At 44.7% G+C, this 21326-nt stretch overlaps 1 protein-coding gene across 1 annotated transcript; it reads left to right on the top strand.

Moving 5' to 3' along the window:
• Positions 1-5259: 5259 nt before the first annotated feature.
• Positions 5260-10173, top strand: LOC119450461 (gamma-glutamylaminecyclotransferase C). The gene is made up of 2 exons (XM_037713905.2): positions 5260-5487; positions 9520-10173. Exons 1-2 carry the CDS (start codon positions 5275-5277, stop codon positions 9907-9909), a joined length of 603 nt encoding a protein of 200 aa, XP_037569833.1. The 5' UTR covers positions 5260-5274; the 3' UTR covers positions 9910-10173.
• Positions 10174-21326: the final 11153 nt, after the last annotated feature.

Here is a 21326-nt window from a genome sequence, read left to right as displayed (position 1 = left end):
GCCGAAGCCAGGCAAGATCTGTGTAAATAAAGGATTAACGGCGGAATACGGTCGTGCGGTCTTCTACAAGAAACTTCAAATTGTCTTAAGGAACGCCAATGATTTCATGGGAGACACAGATCAAGAAAGTCAGGAGACTGTGCGAGAGTGGATATTGCGGAATCTTGAGATGCGGTGAAATTTCTGAACCGAGCTGCGGTTACATAAGCTGAAGTTGGCAGAACAGAGATAACAGTGCCATCGAGGAGTGCTCGGGCGAATGAATCTGTCATTTTAAACAAGTGCGGGTAGCCAGACAACGACGGGGATGAGACCCGGACGTCTGACTCGTTCGTCATCTGGTAGCAACTGAGCGAGCAGCGCCCGTGACCGCTGCGCGTGCTCGGCGCACCTTCTTCTTTATTTGTAACAGTGCGTTCCAAGGTGTCCCGGTACTCGGAGCAAGCATCTCGGAGCTTGCCGTAAATACCGAGCAATCACTGAACAAGATGCTCGCAGAATTGTCAAATTTGAGTATTCAGTAAGTGATGTGCATGCAGAAAGGGAGTAGGTGACCATAACAGTTATTCAAGGCATTTCGGAGACGTTTTCGTAAGACTAAGACAATCGCTAGTATTTCTAGCAGAAACAGGTATGTGAAGTCTGGAAGGCGAAGACCGTATGACCATTGAAAGGACTTCGGAAAGATCCTCACTCCTGGGGCGCGATCGGAGATCTTTGTTCGTTTTGCGTTCTGTTCAGTTGCTGCAACGTCACAAAGTGGCGGTATGCAAAGTGGCGGTATGCAAAGAGAGCAGCCAATCGGCAAGCACTGAACTCCCTGGACGACTAACATTTTGTGCGTTGTCATTTTTGGGAACGTCAAAAGGACGGCACGCTCCTGTCAATCATTTTTATTACGGGTACGTCGTCTTCTAGGAGCAGAACGCGACGAAAGATGTGAAGTTCTAGTGATCATCAGCTCGCTCCGATTCCATCTTCTTATGGCACGTCTGGGGGATTGGATTGTATCCAAACGGCGGCTGCGGCTATGGCATGTTTCATCGCTTGCCGATTAGGCGCTCTCTCCCTCCAGTTCTCAAAAAATGTTGCATACTGCCACTTTGTCAAGTCGCATCGACTGAACACAACGCGTTTCGAACAAAGATCTCCAATCGCGCCCCTGGATTCTCAAGTGAGAGCAAAGTTCGGTTTGCTATATGTGCCAAGGCGTGACATGATCACTTCACGCAGGTTACATTCACATGGCCGGAGCGCACTTGCGGGCCCGTATACTTACACTCGACTTCAACGCTTACGCGCGCTGCCGGGACACTGGATGCGATAGCGTTCTTTTCTGCGCCTCGCTCCGATTATCGCACTTGTGTTTATCGCCGCCATATCAACAAGGCAAAAACTCTCCTGGGCGATAGTAAACGCGATTACACACCACATAGCTAGCGCAGCGAGCCAGAATAATCGAAACCCTGATAACGGACCTGATGATGAGTAGGCTACACAGAGGACAGACGACCGCCTAACGGACGGACGGAAATAGCGACCAGCATGCAATGAAATAGCGGCCTGCAAGCAAAAAGTCGGTCTCGGAGATGGCAGCGCCTTTTCATGACGCACGCGTCCCGCGATACGCTGACCGCTGCGAAAATTCCTGCTCCTATCGTCGTATGGGTTCCACCTAACGAATGCTCAAGAGACCAGGTACCAGTATTGCTCAGGTGCAGTATTCTTTGAAGTGGCTTCGCCAGAGGGTTCGCGAAGTGAAATATTCTGCTGCACTTTGTGGGTCCAGAGTTCGAAATCTCGCGGGGTACTGCATATGTTGAATTCTATTGAAAATTCCGGCAGAGCACTCTGGGAGAGCAGTGACGGACCCTAGCGGACATCGAAACGCTTAATGGTTGGCCACCTGATTGGTTATAGCGATCGCCTCGCGCTTATCCCTCGCCTACATTTGCGCGTCATCGCAATCATACAAATAACAAGCAAGCCGCTTATGTCTTGTCACAGTTAAGTATAACTGAATGGCCAATGCGTCATGCTGTATTCCAGGCGCAAGATCCGATGTTGATAAATCCGAGGGCCCGCTAAAGCCACGTGACTCATACGAGAGTATGCCAAAATTAAGTGTCCTTGAGTAATCAGACGAAAATGAATCCAGGCATATCTCTTCATTTACAATCCTTCGTAAATAATCACTGTCACAACTCCAGTTACTCATGTGAAGAAATGACACGTTAATGCGGAAGCTTACAATAACTCCTCACTTCACCGTGGCGTTAATCTTCCCTCTTTTTCTCAGCAAAATGCGTTTGTAGAAGAAGTTGACATCAAGGGGGGGACGTCCGCTATTTATTCTCGCCTAGCCAAACACAATATACGAAACATAGACTGACTCAAAGAAACAAAGAAACAAAATGGAGGACGCTCAAGCTTCGCCTGTAAGAGTGGAACGCGCTAGCATTCAAAGGTCCCCGACTGCCTCTCACGCTTCCCAGTAACTGCAGCTTATGTAACCGTAATGTTTATCGGGGAACGCTGGCGACGAACGCTATGCACAAAGGCGAGCTTTCTTGTAGAAACGCGGCCTCTTGCGTGGGCCGATCCCGGAGGTAGTGCACAACCACGTCAAAAAAAAATGAATCATTGTCAGGTTGGTGTTATTGTTTCGCACTCTTAATATTTTAGTCTGAGACTATGTAACAATAAATACATGCACTGCCGGTGTTTTGTTTCATGGCATTTGTTTGAGGGCTGTCATTCTCAAAAAACGAGGAATATCTTTATTCAGAATGTTGACAAGGTATGAGCAACTTTAGTGATAGAATGGTGTGGCAATATAACCCGCATACATACCGCATGTCATATATCAATGCGTGGCATGTACAAATACCTAAATAAATACGCGAATTATCGCTCACGCAAAACGCCGCGGCGCTGACACCGACACCGGATTTTCTGCAACAGGGGACCCTAAGCGCTATCGAGTTAGAATACTGAAGTATGAAGTCCACGCTCAACAGTGCGCTTTAAGCATGTTTCGGTGAATCCAGCTGCGGTGATGGTGATGAGCCGTAGTACTCTTTCTGCAAAATATCTGCATAGTGTAAAACAGCGATTACGCATGCGTTGCCTGGAATAGTAACTGATGTCTCTACATCTACAACATAACGTGCTGAGAAAGCTACATCTGGAACTTATCTGCATGAGAGGATATAAATCAGGCCCCAAACAATCATCTGACTGCGGATGTGCTCGTATCGTCCGTTTCCGCAGTGCTTAACCGAGAGGTAACCAAGTTTCCGCAGGGCTAAGCAACAAATTAGGGCACTGCTTACTGCTTTTGCGAGAAAAGAGAAGGACTTTCGTCACCCCCAGTTTGCACAGCTTTTCATCAGAGCGTCTGATGTGCTCGAATTTTACATTACAACCCTCGCACAAAAGCCGTGAGTGTTCTTTTGTAATTTTATGCTTGCAGTTTCAACAGCGACAGCAGTTGTTACAAGTCGAGTTTCTTAGTGGATTTCGTTTAATGGGGTACAGCCTCCATGGCCAGAAGTCATCCTCCATGGCCAGAAGTTTTTATGGGCCAGGACATCTCTAAGTAGTTCTTTGAGACTGCTTAGGAAGCACTGCACAGGTCGCGCAACACAGCAACACAGCATTGAACCTACTTTCCCAGAAAGTGTGGACTGCAGCAGCTGCAATGAGGTTTCATTATTGTAGTACAGCCCGTTCATCGCCGAAGTGAAAGTTAGTGGTTGTGTTGCACGACCAATGCAGCGTTGGCGGGGTTATCCGAAACGACTGTTCCGAGCTACCTAAAGTTAGCCAAACGGGCCAACTCAATCATAATGAGCACAATAAAAAGAACTGTCATATCATTCTGACGAATCGCGTTAATGATGCGACGTATCGTACGGATGTGCACATATGACGGACGAATCGAGCAGTCAGACTCTCGGAGGCGATGATGCGGAAATATTCAGCAGCCTCGAACAGCGGCGTATGGGTTGGTGGCAGTGGCGTTCGTCCGATTCGAACAGGCACCGTTGTGGGCTTTGAAAACGCGCGGTTATTGATTGCCTATGGAAGATATTGATAGATTGGTCGATTGTTCCATCAACAGATCGTCACACACACAAACACAAAAACACTAGATCTGGTGAACTGCTCAAAGGTAATTGTTTTTGTTGTGTCTATGATAGCCTTACAACGGTTGTCACTATGGTCTTTTCTGTATTATTTACCACTTTTTTGAGCTCATCTATAAATAAAGAAGAAAGGAGTAGGCGGTGCAGTCTACCAGGCATTAACATCTACTTGCGTACACTAAATGAAAAAAGAATTACACACCGACACACACTGACACACAAACACAAATACACTCGAACGCTGGTAAACTGCTCAAAAGCAATTGGTTTTGTTGTGTCTATGTGAACCTTATAAATGCGGTCCTTATAGTCTATTTTTTATTGCGATAAAGACTTGCCGTTAAGGCATAATTCTTGATGTGTATACATGTATTATATGTGTGCTGTGAGGCCTGTCCTTGTAGTCTATTCTCTATGCTTTGTTTGACAGTTTTTGGAGCTAATCTATAAATAACGAAAAAAAAAAGAGCAGCCGGCGCCGTCTACCAGGCACCAGCATCCTTGCGTGCAGTAAAAAAAAGATACAAAACACCCACTGACACACAAATACACAGACACACGCAAACACACCAATAGATACACACAGACACACAGACACACCAACAGGTTCTGCATCGAGGATACCGTTGCTTGAAGTCATCTCCCTAATTTCTCAGCAGTTTAGTTGGCGTTCACGGTTTGAAATCCAGGCGCTAGACACAGACAGAAGAGTTACGAGAAAGGCGCCATAAACGCCACAAAGCAAATAAAGTATTCTGAAAATTCTTGAATTTCCTTGGATTATCTTGCGTTCGTGTGTCTTGCTCCTGTTTTTAAAGTACAAATTTGTACCAGCTCGCTGCGCTTTCTGTTATAATAAACTGGGACCAAATTCACAAAACTTTTCTTTCGTAAGTACGCTATGCCATTGGCTGGGCCTTCGCTAATCATACGTCTGGCATCTGGATTGGCTAAAATTCTTTCTTATGAAAAATTCTAACGTAAGAAGATTTTGTGAATTCGGGCCCTGATTTTCACGTTGAGAGACTTTCCTCACGATTTCGTTTCGTGTTGTACACTTCCGCTATAAGTTAGACATCTCTCTCTCTCTCTCCCTCTCACGCAGCAAGGAAGAGTGAACAACATGGCAGCTGAAAGAGAGGATGAGCAGGCTCTGCACCACGTGTTCACCTACGGGACTCTGAAGTATGGCCAGCCAAACCATCACATCTTGACGAACCCCAACAACGGCCGCGCTACGCTTATTGCCACGGCGAAGACGCTGAAGAAATGGCCGCTGGTTCTCGTTTCCTCGTACGAGATACCATGTCTGCTGCCCCGTGAGGGCATGGGCCACGTGAGTGCGAATAGAAGTAAAATCAGGTGGACCAAAAACACTTACGCCAATCTTGACTTTGGACATGATATTAGCGAAGGCAGCAAGCCAATGGCTCAGATCGCTACCGAACAAAAAGCGTTTTTAATTTGGCCCGTGTAGTCGAGTTCACAAACTGCGGCAGAATTCACAAATTTTTTCTTTCGTAAGTACTCTCTGCCAATAATAATATGCCCAGCAGCAGGATTCGCTGAAATTTTCTCTTACTAACAATTTTAGTGTAAGACGGTTTTGCGAATTCGGGCCGTGTTTCATTCGTAAGTGCTCTTTCCCATTTTCCGATTGCCTTAGCTAATAAAATTTCCTGTCAACAGGATTGGTTAGAATATTCTCTTACGCTAGAATTATTCTTAAAAGGAAATGGCAGCCATTGTTCACACTGGACATATTATGTGAAGGTGGCTGGCCAATGACAATGAGCACTAGCGAAAAACAAAACCTTATGAGGGTGGTTTCTGGGCCTGTATTCACACAAAACTCTCATGATATGATTTTTATGTAAAAAAAAATTTTAGCCAATCGCAATGTTGGACATAATATTAGCGAATGCAGCGAGCTAATTGCAAAGCACACTAACGAACAAACAGCTTTGTGAATTCGTCCCCTGCTCTTTCTGTCTATTTCCATCGAAAAGTATACATAAATGAGAAATACAACGAGTGCTCCGTGTCTGACAGATGGCGACCAAAAAAAAAATGCTAGTTTGTTGAGGAACTCGCGAAAGAACAACGTAGCGGTAAGCGGTCAGCCTTCATATAAGGTTTCGTTAGAACACTCATGGCCCCTTTTAACAAGAAGCTCTCACGGTGACAGATTTCAGCCAATCGTGATGTTAGACATATCATTAGCGAATCCATCGGACCAACGGCTAACAGCACTTGGAAACGAAAATTTTTGCTTTGTTATTTAGGCTCTAGGACACATTTTCATAAAACATTTCGTACGTAAATGCAGTTTTCTACTAACCGGCAGCCTTCGCTAATAATGTTCTCCGTGAATGCGATTAACTAGCAACTGTTCTTATACGAATGGCTCTAGCGTACGTACTTTGTTGTGAATACATAGGTCCAGAGGCCAAATTCATTCTTTGTTCCTAAGTGTATGTGTGTGTGTGTGTGTGTGTGTGTGTGTGTGTGTGTGTGTGTGTGTGTGTGTGTGTGTGTGTGTGTGTTTTTCAGTGAACAGCTGGCCTTCGCTCAAAATATGCGTACCTGCCAACTCTACAAAATTTTTCGTAAACTGCAAATTTGGGCTCGTTGAGTCATGTTCAACGAAAAGGAAATTTTGTTACGAAAACGGTTTGAAGGTTCATAACGACCAAAATATTGTTAAGGTAGACGAACATAAATTTTCCTATAGGTGTTTCGAGGGTATCGATGTGGTTTTGCTTTAACTTTGCTCTTCAAGATTCTTTTCTTGGATATCACAAATTTAGAATCAGGGCCAGTATTCACATAAAGTCTTGCACTAGAATTATCCATAAAAGCGAATTCCAGTCAACCCCGATGCTGGACATATATTAAGGAACGCGGCAGCCTCGAACAATAGCAAACAACACCTACTAGTGAAAATCTTTGTGAACTCGGCCTCAAAATTTTCCCCCTTTTTTTTATTTCGTAATGAACTCTTGGACGAGGTTAAATTCGGGGTTATCACTCCGCACACTGTCCAATATGAGCCATCTAATTATGTTGTGTATGCGTGTGAGGCAGCTGGGCGCGCTGGGCCCATCTCATGTCACGAGACAATGCCTGTCGACGTGGAGATAAGCTCAGCGCTCTATTCGTAAAGTTGTCGGAATGTTAATGAGCCCTCAAGCATTCTTTTGCTTGACGAACGAAGGGCGTTTCGTTCCCTCGCTCTCTGCTCTCTCGCGTCTGAAACTGTTGAAAATTACTCGCTCAGTTCAGTGAACCTGTGGAACCATATCGTCGGCTTTAAAAATGATTTTACTCGAAACATTCCTTCAATACATGGCTGCTGCCACGCAAAATACGAAGAAGGGTATACAAGAAAGGACCGGACGATCCGCTATCAACTCGCGTGTTTGTTTATTGGAACAAGCGTTTTATGGAGACGCCAAGATTATTGTCGCACATGCTCGTCCTAATGACACGCCGTCACACCACTATCTAAGAAAACAACCCTGCGTCGAAATAAATGATACCTGGCAACGTAATATTCGTATATCGAAGAGAGCAAGTTAATTGGCCAGCAGGCCCAGTGATGGCTAGCTCAAGTACATACTTCCGCCTTTTACATATATATATATATAGACGGGAAGATGTCTGAACAAACGTTTTGGCGTGCATGTGCACAATATTAAATCGGATAACCACTCGCATTTGGCCACTCATTGCAAGAGCTGCACTTGCCAAGCGCAGTCCAACAGACCACAAGTTCTGTTTTGTCGCAATAATGTTATGGCAATGTAGTTAATGGAGGCACTGCATGTAAAAAAAAAAAACAAAGCGTGTGTTTGAGCCAGCCCTCGCTGCCCCTGCTGGACAATGAACTCGCTCTCTTATATATATGACGGTTTCGTTATCAGGTATTCGTTATGTTGATGCTTGCGTGCTTTTATCAGATAATGGTGTGACCACGCGTCATTGTGGAGAGCACGCGTGAAAAGCTCGGCCTCGCTATAAAACACTTGTTCCAATAGAAAATTCCAGTTGGTAGTCAGGGCATAGTGCGGTCGTTTCGTGTCTCCCCTTATTCTTCGTATATTGATTGCACTGTAGCAGTTATGAATCAATACCGACTAGCCTCATTCACCAATTTCTTTTAGTATTTTTTAACAAATAACTACTTGTTACTCACAATATAAGTCTGTTTACATCAGCAAAACCTCTTATTGACTAAAACTAGAATCAATTACGGAAAATTTGGCGTCCTGTTGTAACTTTATACCGATTACCATAAAACTGCATGCTAGTGTAGGCGTTGATTTTTTAAAGGAGAGTAATTTTTATTCTTACTTCATTATATTGCATTCTAGTACAGTATATTTTAATGCTTTTATGATTTAAAAGTCTACATAATGTATTGGTCTGTATAAAATTATACTATATTTATGTGCTCTCTTTTTTTGTACTAGTACGTGTCAAAAACCATGGCCCATATTAACAAAAACCTCTTGCGCTAGAATTGCTCCTCAGAGGAAATTCCAGCCAATTCGGATGCTGGACTTGTAGTTAGCGAAGGTAAACAGCCAATCGCAGCGATCACTTGAACGAAAAGTTTTGTGAATTCGGCCCCATATTTGATCGCTGCCAGATATGCTAACCCGTATCCTTCTCATGCTTTGCACGGTAGGTCTCTTGCGAGCCTTGTGCTTTGGGACCTAAGTCTTTTCAGAACGATAATCAAATGTTATTATTGCAACTTGTTGTTATTACACGATGGTAAATACAAGAGAAGGTCCCAGAGTCGTAGACGTAATTGGGACCACCTGTGCATGGTAAAGATTAAAGTAGCTAACGTGTTTTAGCAGCAGAAATAGAGCAACAAACGAGTACACGCTAAGAAATAGAAAAAAAAGATATGTATACAATGCATGGAAAGATAAAAACATGTTCTACACAATACCAAACTTCAATGCACACACATCAAAAATGAAAACAAAATTATAAATAAATAAAAAAGAACATGTTTAACAATCGCACTCATGCAGGAGCCTCATTGCAGAAAAAAATGCACACAAGCACGGAATTAAACACATATCTAAATTAATAGTACATGTAGTGAAAAAAATGTGATGCATAAGATTATTAGTTTGATTGCGGGGCACATAACAGAATTTTTTTTTATTTCGTGATAAAATCGATGTGCTTCCTGAAGTTTCATAATAAAAGGCAGTGTATTCCGCAATAAAATGGCTGAATAGTGGACGGTTTCCTTGCCGTGTAATGCTTGTGCGCATATTGCTGTTATGTTTGTTATGCAAGAACGAATGAATAAAAAAAGCGCTTTTATTTCCGATTCGTTCAGGAGGTGTTCGGTGAAATGTACCTAGTGGACGACCGGATGCTGGAGACCCTCGACGGCCTCGAGTCGCACCCCGACGTCTACGTCAGAACGCAGGAAGACGTCGTGTTGCTGTCTTCGCAGCCTAAATCGTGCAGCCCTGACGCCGAAGCGAATTCGCGCTCCGGAGGTTTGTCTTCGACAGAGGCCGGCGAAAGACGAAAAGCCTGGATTTACTTCATACGCAATGCAGAGCCAGAACACCTGTTGCTACCCTTCGTGTCTTGCTACACGTGGAGACTGGACATTGAATTCCCGACGGCAACTGGGGACAAAGAAGAGTCGCTCCGCTTCCTAGACAACCAGTTTAAACCCACTGCTGTAGACGACAGCTGCTACAGAGCCGAGGCATGACACCATTACACTCTGCAAGTGCAAATCAAATTACTAACTAAGCACTATCTAAACTGCATTATTTTAAGCGTTCCCTTCTCGATTCTTTCTGGAATACAAATCTTACAGCACTTGCAGCCGTATACCATTGCTGTAGCGTTGTGCGCCTTGCCTTGTAAATATATCCATTGTGTGTCGGTTCTTCCCGTAACATCTTTGGTGGAGGTGCGGGGTAAGCTCACTTCAACACCGGGAACTGGATATTTGCGGTGGACGGCAAGTGGTTAATATTGTTTGGGACCCTTCTACTCATGTTAATAGAGAGTTTTAGAATATAGGGGCCCCAAAGAAATAGCGTCGAATCCGCTGCGCATGCGTGAGGCGCAAACTGTCTTCGGATTTTGCGTCGGGAACGCTATTTCACAGATTTAGCGGGAGCCCCAAAGGCTGCCCCCAAAAGCTTTGCGTAAACAAACATGGCGGCACGCATCGAAGCGACGGCTCTCTCGTAGCACAATACTGCGCTCGATTGATGGTAACGCGTGAAGTTCGTAAGCTAGGAGAAGTGACTGCGGTTGTCGCTTTCTCTCGACTAACGTCTGCAGTGAAGATTGATTCATTAGACGTAGCTGATCCCGAATTTGATGGTCGAGTTCATGGCTCGTAGGCCTAACGCGGATTAACTTGGCTGATGAAGGCACATAAAGTTGGATATTCAAAACTAATCGAAACAAGCAGCTTGCTGCTAACATGATAATTTCTAAATTGTAATTAAACGCGAAAACACGAAAGTCTAAAATACTCGTATTAATATAAATCGGTATATATTGCTTTATTATTTCTACCAGATTTTTCTTTGACGCCGTGGTGGCGCTTTACGCGCAAGATGCTATCCGCAAACGCAAAGCCCTATTCTAGAGTTCTTCACTCCTGCATGCCCCACGGCTAACGACTGCAAAGCGTTTTGGGGCCCCTAACTTTAGGGGCCTCTTTTCTAAAACTCTCTAATATTGTTACGGGCGGCGATCCTCTGGTCGGTTCTTGGACGATGACGGCGACGACAGTGTGGCTATCTGGTGTGCAAGCGCTAGCCCTACCATAGATGCAGCGTTGTGCGTCTTGCCTTGTAAATATATCCATTGTGCATAGATTCTTCCCGTAAGATCTTTGGTGGAGGTGCGAGGTAAGCTCGCTACAACATCGGGAACTGTATCTTCGCGGTGGGCGGCAAGTTGCTGCCACCACAATGACCGACCAAGTGACCCAGTGTGTGCAGGGCCCGTCATCGGTCATTCTCTTGCACCCTCATGAACCAGGGACATTCAACTGCGCAAGCGGCGTGGACGTCGATGAGTGGCTGGCTATGTATGAACGCGTCAGCAACAATAAAAATTGAGACCCTACGATAATGCTTCCGAATGTCATCTTCTATATTTTCTATATTTAACAAGTTGGGAAGTCTGTAGGCAGAAATTACGCGATCTATTCGGGAAGCATATTGGACGACAACTGGCGGCCAAGAAAGAACTCGCAATTCGTGCACAGACGTCCACAGAGCCGTAAATGTCCTATATTCAGGTAATGTTGTCTGTGCTGCAAGGTCCACAAGGACATGCCTGAAGCGGACAAAGTGGGACACGTACTGAAAGGCATAGCCGATGACGCATTTAATGTGCTACTGTGTAAGAACTGCTCTGCAGTGGAGTCGATCATCGCTGAATGTCATCGTTTTGAGGAGGCAAAAAGTCAGCGTATCACTCACCGCTTCGACCGACCTCCCAATACGGCTGCCACGTCCTCATGCGAACGTTTAGCCACGCTACGTCAAACGCAAGCTCCCGAAAACGTCATCATGATGATCCCTCGAGAACTCGAGGCCATGGCACCAGTTACCCCTCATGACAGTATGCAAGACAACAGCCTGGCTATTACTTCGCTAATTCAGGCCGTGGTTCACCAAGAGGTAGCGAATATGGGCATGTTACCCGCCTTTCATACGGTCATGCTGCTCTCAACCTGGTCTCCCCAGTCGTCGCTGCTGCTATACACCGAACACGACCTTCACGCCACGTTATCGGAATCCCGCCGATTGGCGCGCGCCTTATGACCGGCCGATCTGCTTCAGATACTCTAGGAATGGACACATCGCCCGCCATATATGCCTCGCACCTTAAACCATACCACTCTCGGCCGGAGCCCTAATTGCACTCGAACGGTAATTCTCCCGCCGGCGGGTGATGTCACGGGCAGCGATCCTGTGGTCGGTGATTGGACGATGACCACGACGATGACGGTGTGGTTATCTGGTGTGAACGCACTATATCCCTACCATTGCTCCACCGTTTTGCGCCGTCCCTTGTAAATATATCCTCTGTATATAGTTTCTCCCCATAAGAATATTATTAAGTTTTGAAGAAGTTCAAAACAATGTGGTGATCAGGGGCCGAATTCACAAGGCTTTTACTGTGAATTGTTTTTGCCATTGGGCGGCCGCCTTTGCCAATGGCATGTCCCGCATCAGGATTGGCTGAAATTTTCCCTTAAGAACAATTCTAGCGTAAGAGCTTTTTTCTGAATACGGGCCCACTTTCGGGATCGGTCACAAAACTTGGCCTGAAACTTGCGTCAGAGATGAATGGTGACGCTTCATGTTTGGAATTATTCAAAGGCATTAAAACAGTGACACATCTAACTATGCGCATTTTTCAATAGGTAAAGTTGCTAGGGAGGGACACAGTTCTATTTCAGCCATCAACGCGTTTAAGCAGTCTTTCTTTGCGCGAATGATAATGGAGCGGAATGACTTATATTCGCATGCTGTTGAAGCAGAACATATCAGAAATTTCAAAACATTGATTGCCGGCTGCTTGTTCTACGCACTTCTCGTGTCCGTCAACAGATCTGCGTGTGCAAAAACTCAGCTCCCGAATTTGATGCAAAATCGCTTCATTCTGTGCATCTCATACGTCGCATCACTTGGATATGCATTTTGACTACCCTCTAAAAACTAGGGAGAGTATCGCAAGAGTGAAGGGGCCGATTTACTCTTCAAGGCATTGTTTTACTCTCGCAAAATGTCGGAGAGAGTGAAATGCATTGTTCACTCTATCCGCATCGAGAGAGTGAAATGGTATTTCTACTCCGCCCATCTGAGAGAGAGTAGAATGCCCGTTCCACTCTCGCGGCAACAGAGAGCAAAACGTAGCATATACTGCTGCTTAAACTGCATGAGGCTGGTCGGGAACATGGCGATGTATCGCTCACGCAGGCAGAGCAAAGAGCGCATCGTTTTTCTTGTAAGAGAAGAGGCATCCAGCGCGCAAACTGGTGCGGAGATCAGCGCACTACTTTTTGTTTCGGAGTCGCCCCACCGCGCGCCCGCACAACATCGCGGAACAGCACAGCGCCGGAGAAAGGCGATCCGTTCAGTGGGCAGGCCCGGGCAGGCGGCGCGCGCCAAGGCCATCCAAGAAAACTCTTGTGTCAGCCACGTTTCACCGCCGCGAAAAGAGGACAGTCGTTCATCATTCGTTGGATTGAACAACAAATAGTCCACGGTAAGTGATTTCTAACTTACGTGGCACATTCTGCGTATATGACATGCTATCGCCAGGCAGTGATCGCGAAGTTAGGCCTGTTAAGCTGCCAACGGACTAGGTATGCTTGCTGCGTCATTCGATGTCAATAGAAAAAGCCAGTCGTCACGATGACTGCATGTGATTTTATCACTTGCCGCAATCCGTAAGAGCTTTCAAAATCGCAGACGCTGAGTGAAGCACGGTGTGTTCAATAGTAAGTGAGGCGCGGCGTCGCATAAAAAGGTTTCTTCACCAGCCCATGATTCCGTGCCAATGCCGAGCGTGCTTAGCGTGTGTTTTATGTGTTTGAATTTATTCAGTTTTGCAGTCTACGGTGTGCGGATCGCTGTTTAACTAAGGAGTTACATAGCAAAAGGCGTCAGCTTGTTGGCGGCATGCTTTCGTTATATTAAGGCGCGCGCTTGACAGTGTGTTTCGCCCATGGGTAATCTGCGGCCAGTGAAGTTACGTGCAGCGCTAGCGCCTGTTAGAAAGTTGCCGCAGGCATACAGCTGCACGTTGCGTGAGGTCAGTTTGGCGCGTAATGTTAAACTGCCTGAATACGCATTGGGAATTGTTGCTTTGGGCTGAATAAGACACCTTTTTTGCCAATGTAGGAAATGGTGTGAATTTATGTCTGATTTTGTGTCTCGTGTTGCGGTTTCCGAGCACGTGCGAATGTGAACAGGCGCGTTGTGTATGGACTCGGTGACTGGTCAAGCGGCGAGTTATGCACTGGAATCGAATACAATGGCTACTGTTGAAGGATTTCAGTGGCAGGGACGTTCTACATTATTGCTATTGGCTCGGTCTCCACGTTTATTGTTTTCGATATGCCTGTGCATTTGCTAGTATGAGTTGACACTTAAAAGTTATGTCGTATGAACGGCTAAATCAACCTTCCTCTGTGGGATCCAAGCGTAAGCTGTGCATTTTGCTATTGCAGGGCAGATTGAAATGTATTTACCATCTTGTTATTTTTCGTGGAGAAATGAAGTATCAAAGTAAAATGTTACCTTGCAGTTTACCAGTCGTTTGTCATGCACAAACTATAAGTTGGTCTAATAAACTAATAACGTTGGTCTAACTGAAGCTTTTACATGCCTTCAAGAATGTAAAATGCTAGATTTCAAACTGCAGCAAGAGTCGAGTCCGTCAAAAATGAACCCCACTGCGTACCTCATAAATGGAAATAAGTTCATGCTTTTAGAAAGCTTAGATACAGGCCGCAGTGAACTGTTTCTTGTCATTCTTGAAATGTGGGTAAGCTTGCCATAACAGGCCTTGCTACCCCTTCTTATAATCACACCCAGTAATATCCATTGAACTAGATGACCATATTGTCATGCCTACTGCAAATATGATCCTCAAATTATGGCTTGAGCAGTGTCATAACCAGAGGGGGGGGGGGGGCACAGTGGGCACGCGCCAAGGATGTGTCACAAGCGGTGTTTGTGACACATCTGAATTCGTCATACAGCTTTGCACTCTTTGCTTTTTGGTAGGTTACATAAAAACTACATGCTTCACTGTTCAGTTAAATGACTGCCGATTTGAGCACTTCATATCGTAATCAACTTCAAGTGCAGCATAAGCAGAGAGTAAAGAATTCGGTCTCATAAGTTTGACGGGTTTCTTTAAAGGTGGTTTACCTCCTTTTCATGTCATGTCCCGTCATTCTTCTAGCACCACATTTGCGTTATTATTGGCCACTTGTGTATGCCGAGTGTAGTCTTTATACTTTTCTTAACTCCACTAGCTATGTTCCCTTTACTTTGGCGGCTGATTTCTTTTGCTTTAGATAAGCCAAAGAGCCCAAATTCTCTTCAGGAATTATGTTTGTTCATAACGTCAGAAATGAGATGCAGACAATACCACCACTGCTCTCTCCCCTAGAGGAGGGTATGCGTTTACGAAGTGTGCTAACAATGACCGATATTTTATTTTTCAGAATTTTTGTAACACTGGTGCTGGACTGAGGCCTAACGGCCAGTTTTCTTTTTTCTTTTCTTAAGTGAAAAAATTTTAATTGGTTTGGAAGTTGACTATTACGGTCATTTACATGTTTCACTTGCATTGCAGTACAAATACTTAATCCTAAGGCTTCTTAGTGCCATGACCTTTTTCCTTGGCTGTTTTTGGATGGTTTCACAATATTTCCTCGTGTTCATTTGCGCGCACAATGTTTTTCAGGCACCAGTTTTATAAAACTCAAGAAGGCAGCTGCAAGAAGAAAATGGTGTCAAGGAGCCAGCTCAGCACGACTCCACATGGTGCAGAGGAGCGCACTCCAAAGCATCAAAATGTGTTGCCATGCTTTTGGACGAGAAAAGTAAAACGTGGGTATACTGGGTGTACGATGTAACTAAATGGCATGAAAACTTTCAAAATACAGTATGTCACACAAAGATGATCGAATGTTTTTCGCATGCGCATGTGACTTTGTCAGATTCCTTTTGCATCTGCATTGGGCAGACCATAAGGTATTTTAACAAGTGCCGCAATGAACACCAATGAGTTATTAGGGCAGCAATGTACTCGCATTTGACAGTGCACTAATGTAGCAGGAGATGGTGCATGCGCTTTAGCCTGCATCACGACCAACTAGCACACGAAATTATGGAAGCATTCAGCGCAAAAAAAATCGCAAAGCAAGATGTACCAGCCCGCCTCCATTGTCATCATTGATACCAAAATGGCACTGCTAGAATGAAGATAAATGTGTGAAGTGGTGTTCTTTGCTGGTGTGGCCTTTTCCTTTTCTTTGTTTCCTTGCATTGCTCCTTTGTGTTTGGCTACGAACATGTGCCATGTATGAAACGGAAAAGATTGTTTTACAAGCAAAAATCCCCACTTCCCTGATCAGATCATTAGAATATGCATCTGCACGAAATGAACAAACTATCACGTGATGTCTTATGAGAAAGAAAATTATACAATAGACAACAATACCACAACAGTTGTGAAATGCATCAGTGCGCTGTGGCAATAGCTGTCTACGAATACAGTGCGTGAGAAAGCGCGATGGCATGATCCCGACAGCACCAGGAAATTACTTGCATGAGAACGCCAAGAGTGAAGTCGAGCTTTCTGCCAAAAGACTACCAGCTTTGGATCCAACCGAATGGGAGCTATGATACGCCACTGTACTGCCTTGACACCGAGCGGAGATAGTGTTGGACAACCACGGCAAGATGCGCGTTTAGAAAAAAGGGGGTGCAGCCATGCATGAATAACTATGTGAAATATTATAACCAAAACTAGACGGTGCGGCCTTACACGAAAATATACAACACATTTCTAAATATACTGTATACTCTGTCAGGAGCATCCATACGCTACATAGGATGTTATCAAACGAGCTGCTGTCTTGAAAGTAATTTGCGCATGAAAAAACTTTTCCTGCACAAATTACTTTACCAGCCTCATGCTTAGCAGCTCATCTGTATATAAGTACACGAGTTTAGTGCTTGAAATGCGTTTTCTGACCAGTAATGTGGTGCATCTTTCTCTTCAATCGTAGTGCCAATACTTCGCGAGTTTGCGCATGTTTGTTGTTTGTTTGATTTTACATTGTATACTTTCATTTTTTTAATGTCAATTGAAAATAAAAAATATTTCTCACTGCATTAGCGATGAAATGTTAAAGAAAATGTTTATGTATTATTGCAAGATGTGTTGTAAAGTTCATAAAAATCCGTGTAATCGGATTTTATGTGTATCTGTATGTTTTTCGAAATTTTACTCAGTTTGCCTTGTGACTGTTTGATCAATAAAAATGTTGACCTTTTAAGAAAAATATGTTTCATTCGAGTGACTCGGCGACTAAACATCAAATCCAATTCACCAAGCGTGAGTGCAGGAGCTCCTTATGAAGGAATCAAATATCCCCGACATGTAAGTGTCGGGGATATTTGCCTCTGATGTGACTCTGGCACTGCATAGCGAGTGCTTTCACACAACTGGGAGGAGTACCAGCACTCTGCCTGAAGGAGTACAAACACTCTATTGGGAGGAGTACAAGCACTCTGTTTGGGGGAGTAGAAGCACTCTGTTCGGGGGAGTAGAAGCACTCTGTTCGGGGGAGTAGAAGCACTCGGCTCGAGGGAGTACTATTACTCTTGGGGGTGGAGTATTCGTACTCTGGAAGGAGTTCTAGCACTCTGTTGAGGAGGAGTACTAATACTCTGTCCGGGGGAGTTGCTGTACTCTCTCCGAGATGGATGCGTTTTACTCCTGAAAAGGGAGTGAAATATGGGACAAGCAGATACTCCCTCAAAGAGAGTTCCCGGAACTCTCTTTGTTTTTAGAGTGTGGCAAAAAAGCACAGAGTAGAAGTCACTGATGAATGTCTTGATAATGGGGACCCTTTCATCACAGTAAAATTATTGACAGGCAGCAGCAGCACATAGGAAAGAAATGTTTGTTTACAAAACAATTCATTTTTTTCATGACTCAGTTTAAGCAACTTTCCCGTCATTTTTAGTTACGTACGAGGCATGTCAAAACATCTTGTCTTTAAAAGTAAGTTGTACTAGTAGCAAGCTGTGATTGCTTAAATATTTTTCCCTAAAACTGTCGTAACCGAAAACTTCGAAAGCAGAGATTATTTACAACATCAATGCATTTATAATCGAGGAAAAGTGATTGCAATGAGAATCGGTGAAGAGGCAAATGAGTCGTTATTATGCAACTTCAGCAGAAAAGCGGGAGCTCACGCACAGCGCGCACATGATGAACACTATTATTCCGAACGTTAATTCCTCATCGGAAGAAAACGCTTATCACTATTTTCAATTACGCAAGTTATTGCTTCGATGCGAAACTAAGCGCTGCACACCCGCGTTCAGCAAGCCTCAGCAAAGGTTTCACTGTTGTCGCGGGACTCCTATTTCCTACTTTCGCGCATGCTATGCACACATACGAGAATCTCGCACAATACTCGTGTAGTTAGCCAGCACGATTACTTATCTTTTGAATGGTAGCGACGCGGGTCGCAAAGCGCTCTCCAAGTTGCCGGTGCTGCGGTCAACGACGTCCAACACGCATTATTTCTTTGCGACGTCCACCCAATTTTCTACAACGAGAAACAAAGAGCCGTTCTCCACGGCATAAAATCGTTGGTCCGCATTTGCCTGGTGCGCCACGCATACGGCGAGTTTGCAGCATGACACAACGTATCTTCAGGCATTTCTGTGCACGCTAACTGCGACCCACTTCATTACAGCAAACACAAAAACACACGATCAAGCAAACGATAGCAAACGCATCGTCGCACCCCGCACATACGACCGCCATCACAGAACACGATGGATGGATGGATGAGGCTGAACCCTTTAAATCGGGCGGTGGCATACGCCACATAGCCATGACTATTACATATTTTGTACTTTGTGGTGGGTGAAATTTCACCCCTGCCTTGATTTTATCCACCAATCAGATAACCTCTGTTTGGTTATCCCCACCCGCTTAAACTCCATTTTGCCTTCACTGTCCCTAAACCCCAATGCTCTGAAAAAATCAGCCCCGTTGCCTTGCACTGTAGGGTTAAGGCCTTTACAGAAAAGTATGAGCTGTTCAGCCGTTTCTTCTTCTTCTCCACACCCACAGCACAACGTTTCTATACCTTGGTACTTGACTCGGTACATCTTAGTCCGCAATACTCCCGTCCTGGCTTGAAACAACAAAGAGCTTCCCCTAGAATTAACATAGATATTTTCTTTGGCAATTTCCTGCTTGAAAGTTCTGTTTGTTCCCAGTGCTGATTTCGTCTGCATCCCTGTTTTCCACAGGCCCCTCTCTGTTTCGTTAACCTTTTTCTTAACCGCTGTTTCGTGATTTGCACCCCTCCTGCAGTCCAAATATTCGATTGACAATTTCCTGGTCAGCTTCCTCCATTTTGTGTCAACATTCCTCATGTACAAATAACTGAAAACTCTCTTTGCCCACCGCTTTTCTGCCATTTCTCTCAATCGGTCCTCCAATTCTATCTTGCTGCTGGCTTCCCTGCCCTCAAATGACGTCCATCCCATGTCACCCTGTACCCCTTGATTTGGTGTATTTCGTGTGCTCCCAGAGTCAGTCTACCTACCCCTCGCTGCTTAACTTCCAACCTTGCTGGAACCTATGATCTCATGCACAGGACCGCATTGCCGAAAGTCTAACTAGGGACCATCACCCCTTTCCAAATCCCTCTCATCACTTCGTACCTATTGTAATTCCACAGTGCCCTATTTTCATTACAGCTGCATTTCTGCTACCTTTAGCCGTTACATATTTTTCATGTTCCGTTAGGAATCAGACCCATTGTTTATCCACACTCCAAGATATTTGTACTTATCCACCACCTCCAGCGTAACCTCCTGTTTCCTATGCTCGCTGCCCTGATTATCATTAAAAATCATTACTGCCGCTTTTTACTAAACTTCAAACCTAAGCTATCTCCCTCTTTACCACAAATGTCCATTAATCTCGGCAAGTCTTCCTTGCTGTCAGCCATAAGTAAAATGTCATCCGCGTGCATCAGTCCTGGTAATGACTGTTTAATCTATTCTCCTTGCTTGAAAAAGGAAAGGTTGAAGCCAAGCCCGTTCCGCTCTAATTTTTCTCTAATCCTTGTAAATACAGCATGAACAACAGAGGTGACCGAGGGCACCCCTGCCTAAGCCCCTGCTGTATCTCTATCGGCCCAGATACCTTGTTTTTCAGTTTTATAAGAACCTTGTTACTTTTATAGATATCTTTTAAAAGATTACTTACTCCATCTTCCACATCTAGAGTGCCCAGTATGTCCCACAAATCCTTTTGGATTACACTGTCATAGGCTCCCTTGATATCCAGAAATGCGAGCCATAGGGGCCTGTGTTCCTTTTCTGCTATTTCAATACACTGCGTCAGTGAGAATAGATTATCTTCTAACCTTCTTTGTTTCCAGGACCCATTTTGTAGTTCCCCCCGCGCCTCCTCGCTCTCCACCCATGCCTGCAGTCTGTCCTTTATAATCTGCATCACCACCCTGTAAACCACTGACGTCACTGTTATGGGACAGTAGTTGTTTAAGTCGGCTTTGTCCCCCTTTCCCTTATATATCATGCTCATCCTGCTCAGTCTCCACCCGTCGGGGGCTTTACCGTCCATTATTATGTTCACTGCCTCTCTTAAAGCTTTTTTTTAGATTTTGGGCCCAATGTCTTTATCAACATAATTGGGATGCCATCAGGACCTGTCGACGTGCTACTAGGAACCTCTTCTCTGCCCTTTCCCACTCTCTTTGTGCAAGTGGAGCCACTGCACTAACTAGTCTATCCTCACCTGAGTGAGCACATGCTATGTTTAGTTCTTTAAATTCTTCTGTCATCATTGTTCTTATATGTCCCATTGCCTCATCTCCCTCTGACCGAACACTTTGAGCTGTAACTATAAACCTCTGCTCTAGGCTAGTCTTATTACTCAAGCAGTTGAGATGTTTCCAAAACTTCTTCGCTGCTTTTCTATCCTTTTTGTTTACTTCTGACAACCATTGGCTCCCCTTTCTTCTAATCTTCGCAATGATCAAATGCGATGCTTCCCTTCGACAGTTTAAGAAGTTATTCCATTTTCTGCCTACATCAGCTTCTGGTTCACCCCTCCGCTTTGACAATCTCTGTTCCCTGGATGCTTCCTGACGTTTCTCTATGGCCTTCTTAACCTCCTCATCCCACCAGCTCTTGGGTTTATGTCTTCTGTTCCCTTTTGGCCTGACTCGTACCTTGACAAGCTCTAGCTCAAATAGCCCTGTTAAATTTGCATATGTCCATTCTGTCCACGGAGAAAAAATGTGCATATGTCCACGGAGGAAAAACAGCGCCGCCTGCATACTTG

This window comes from Dermacentor silvarum, chromosome 4 (genome assembly GCF_013339745.2).
Source record: "Dermacentor silvarum isolate Dsil-2018 chromosome 4, BIME_Dsil_1.4, whole genome shotgun sequence".
NCBI classification, from domain to species: Eukaryota; Metazoa; Arthropoda; class Arachnida; order Ixodida; family Ixodidae; genus Dermacentor; species Dermacentor silvarum.
Note: the sequence above shows the minus strand (reverse complement) of the source record. Positions and strands in the feature narration are given on the sequence as shown.

Bases quoted from the DNA above. Each gene is read 5' to 3' on its own strand.
- LOC119450461 (XM_037713905.2), top strand. From the start codon at position 5,275: ATGGCAGCTGAAAGAGAGGATGAGCAGGCTCTGCACCACGTGTTCACC. The intron at 5,488-9,519 runs GTGAGTGCGAAT...CGATTCGTTCAG, and splicing joins CCCGTGAGGGCATGGGCCAC to GAGGTGTTCGGTGAAATGTA.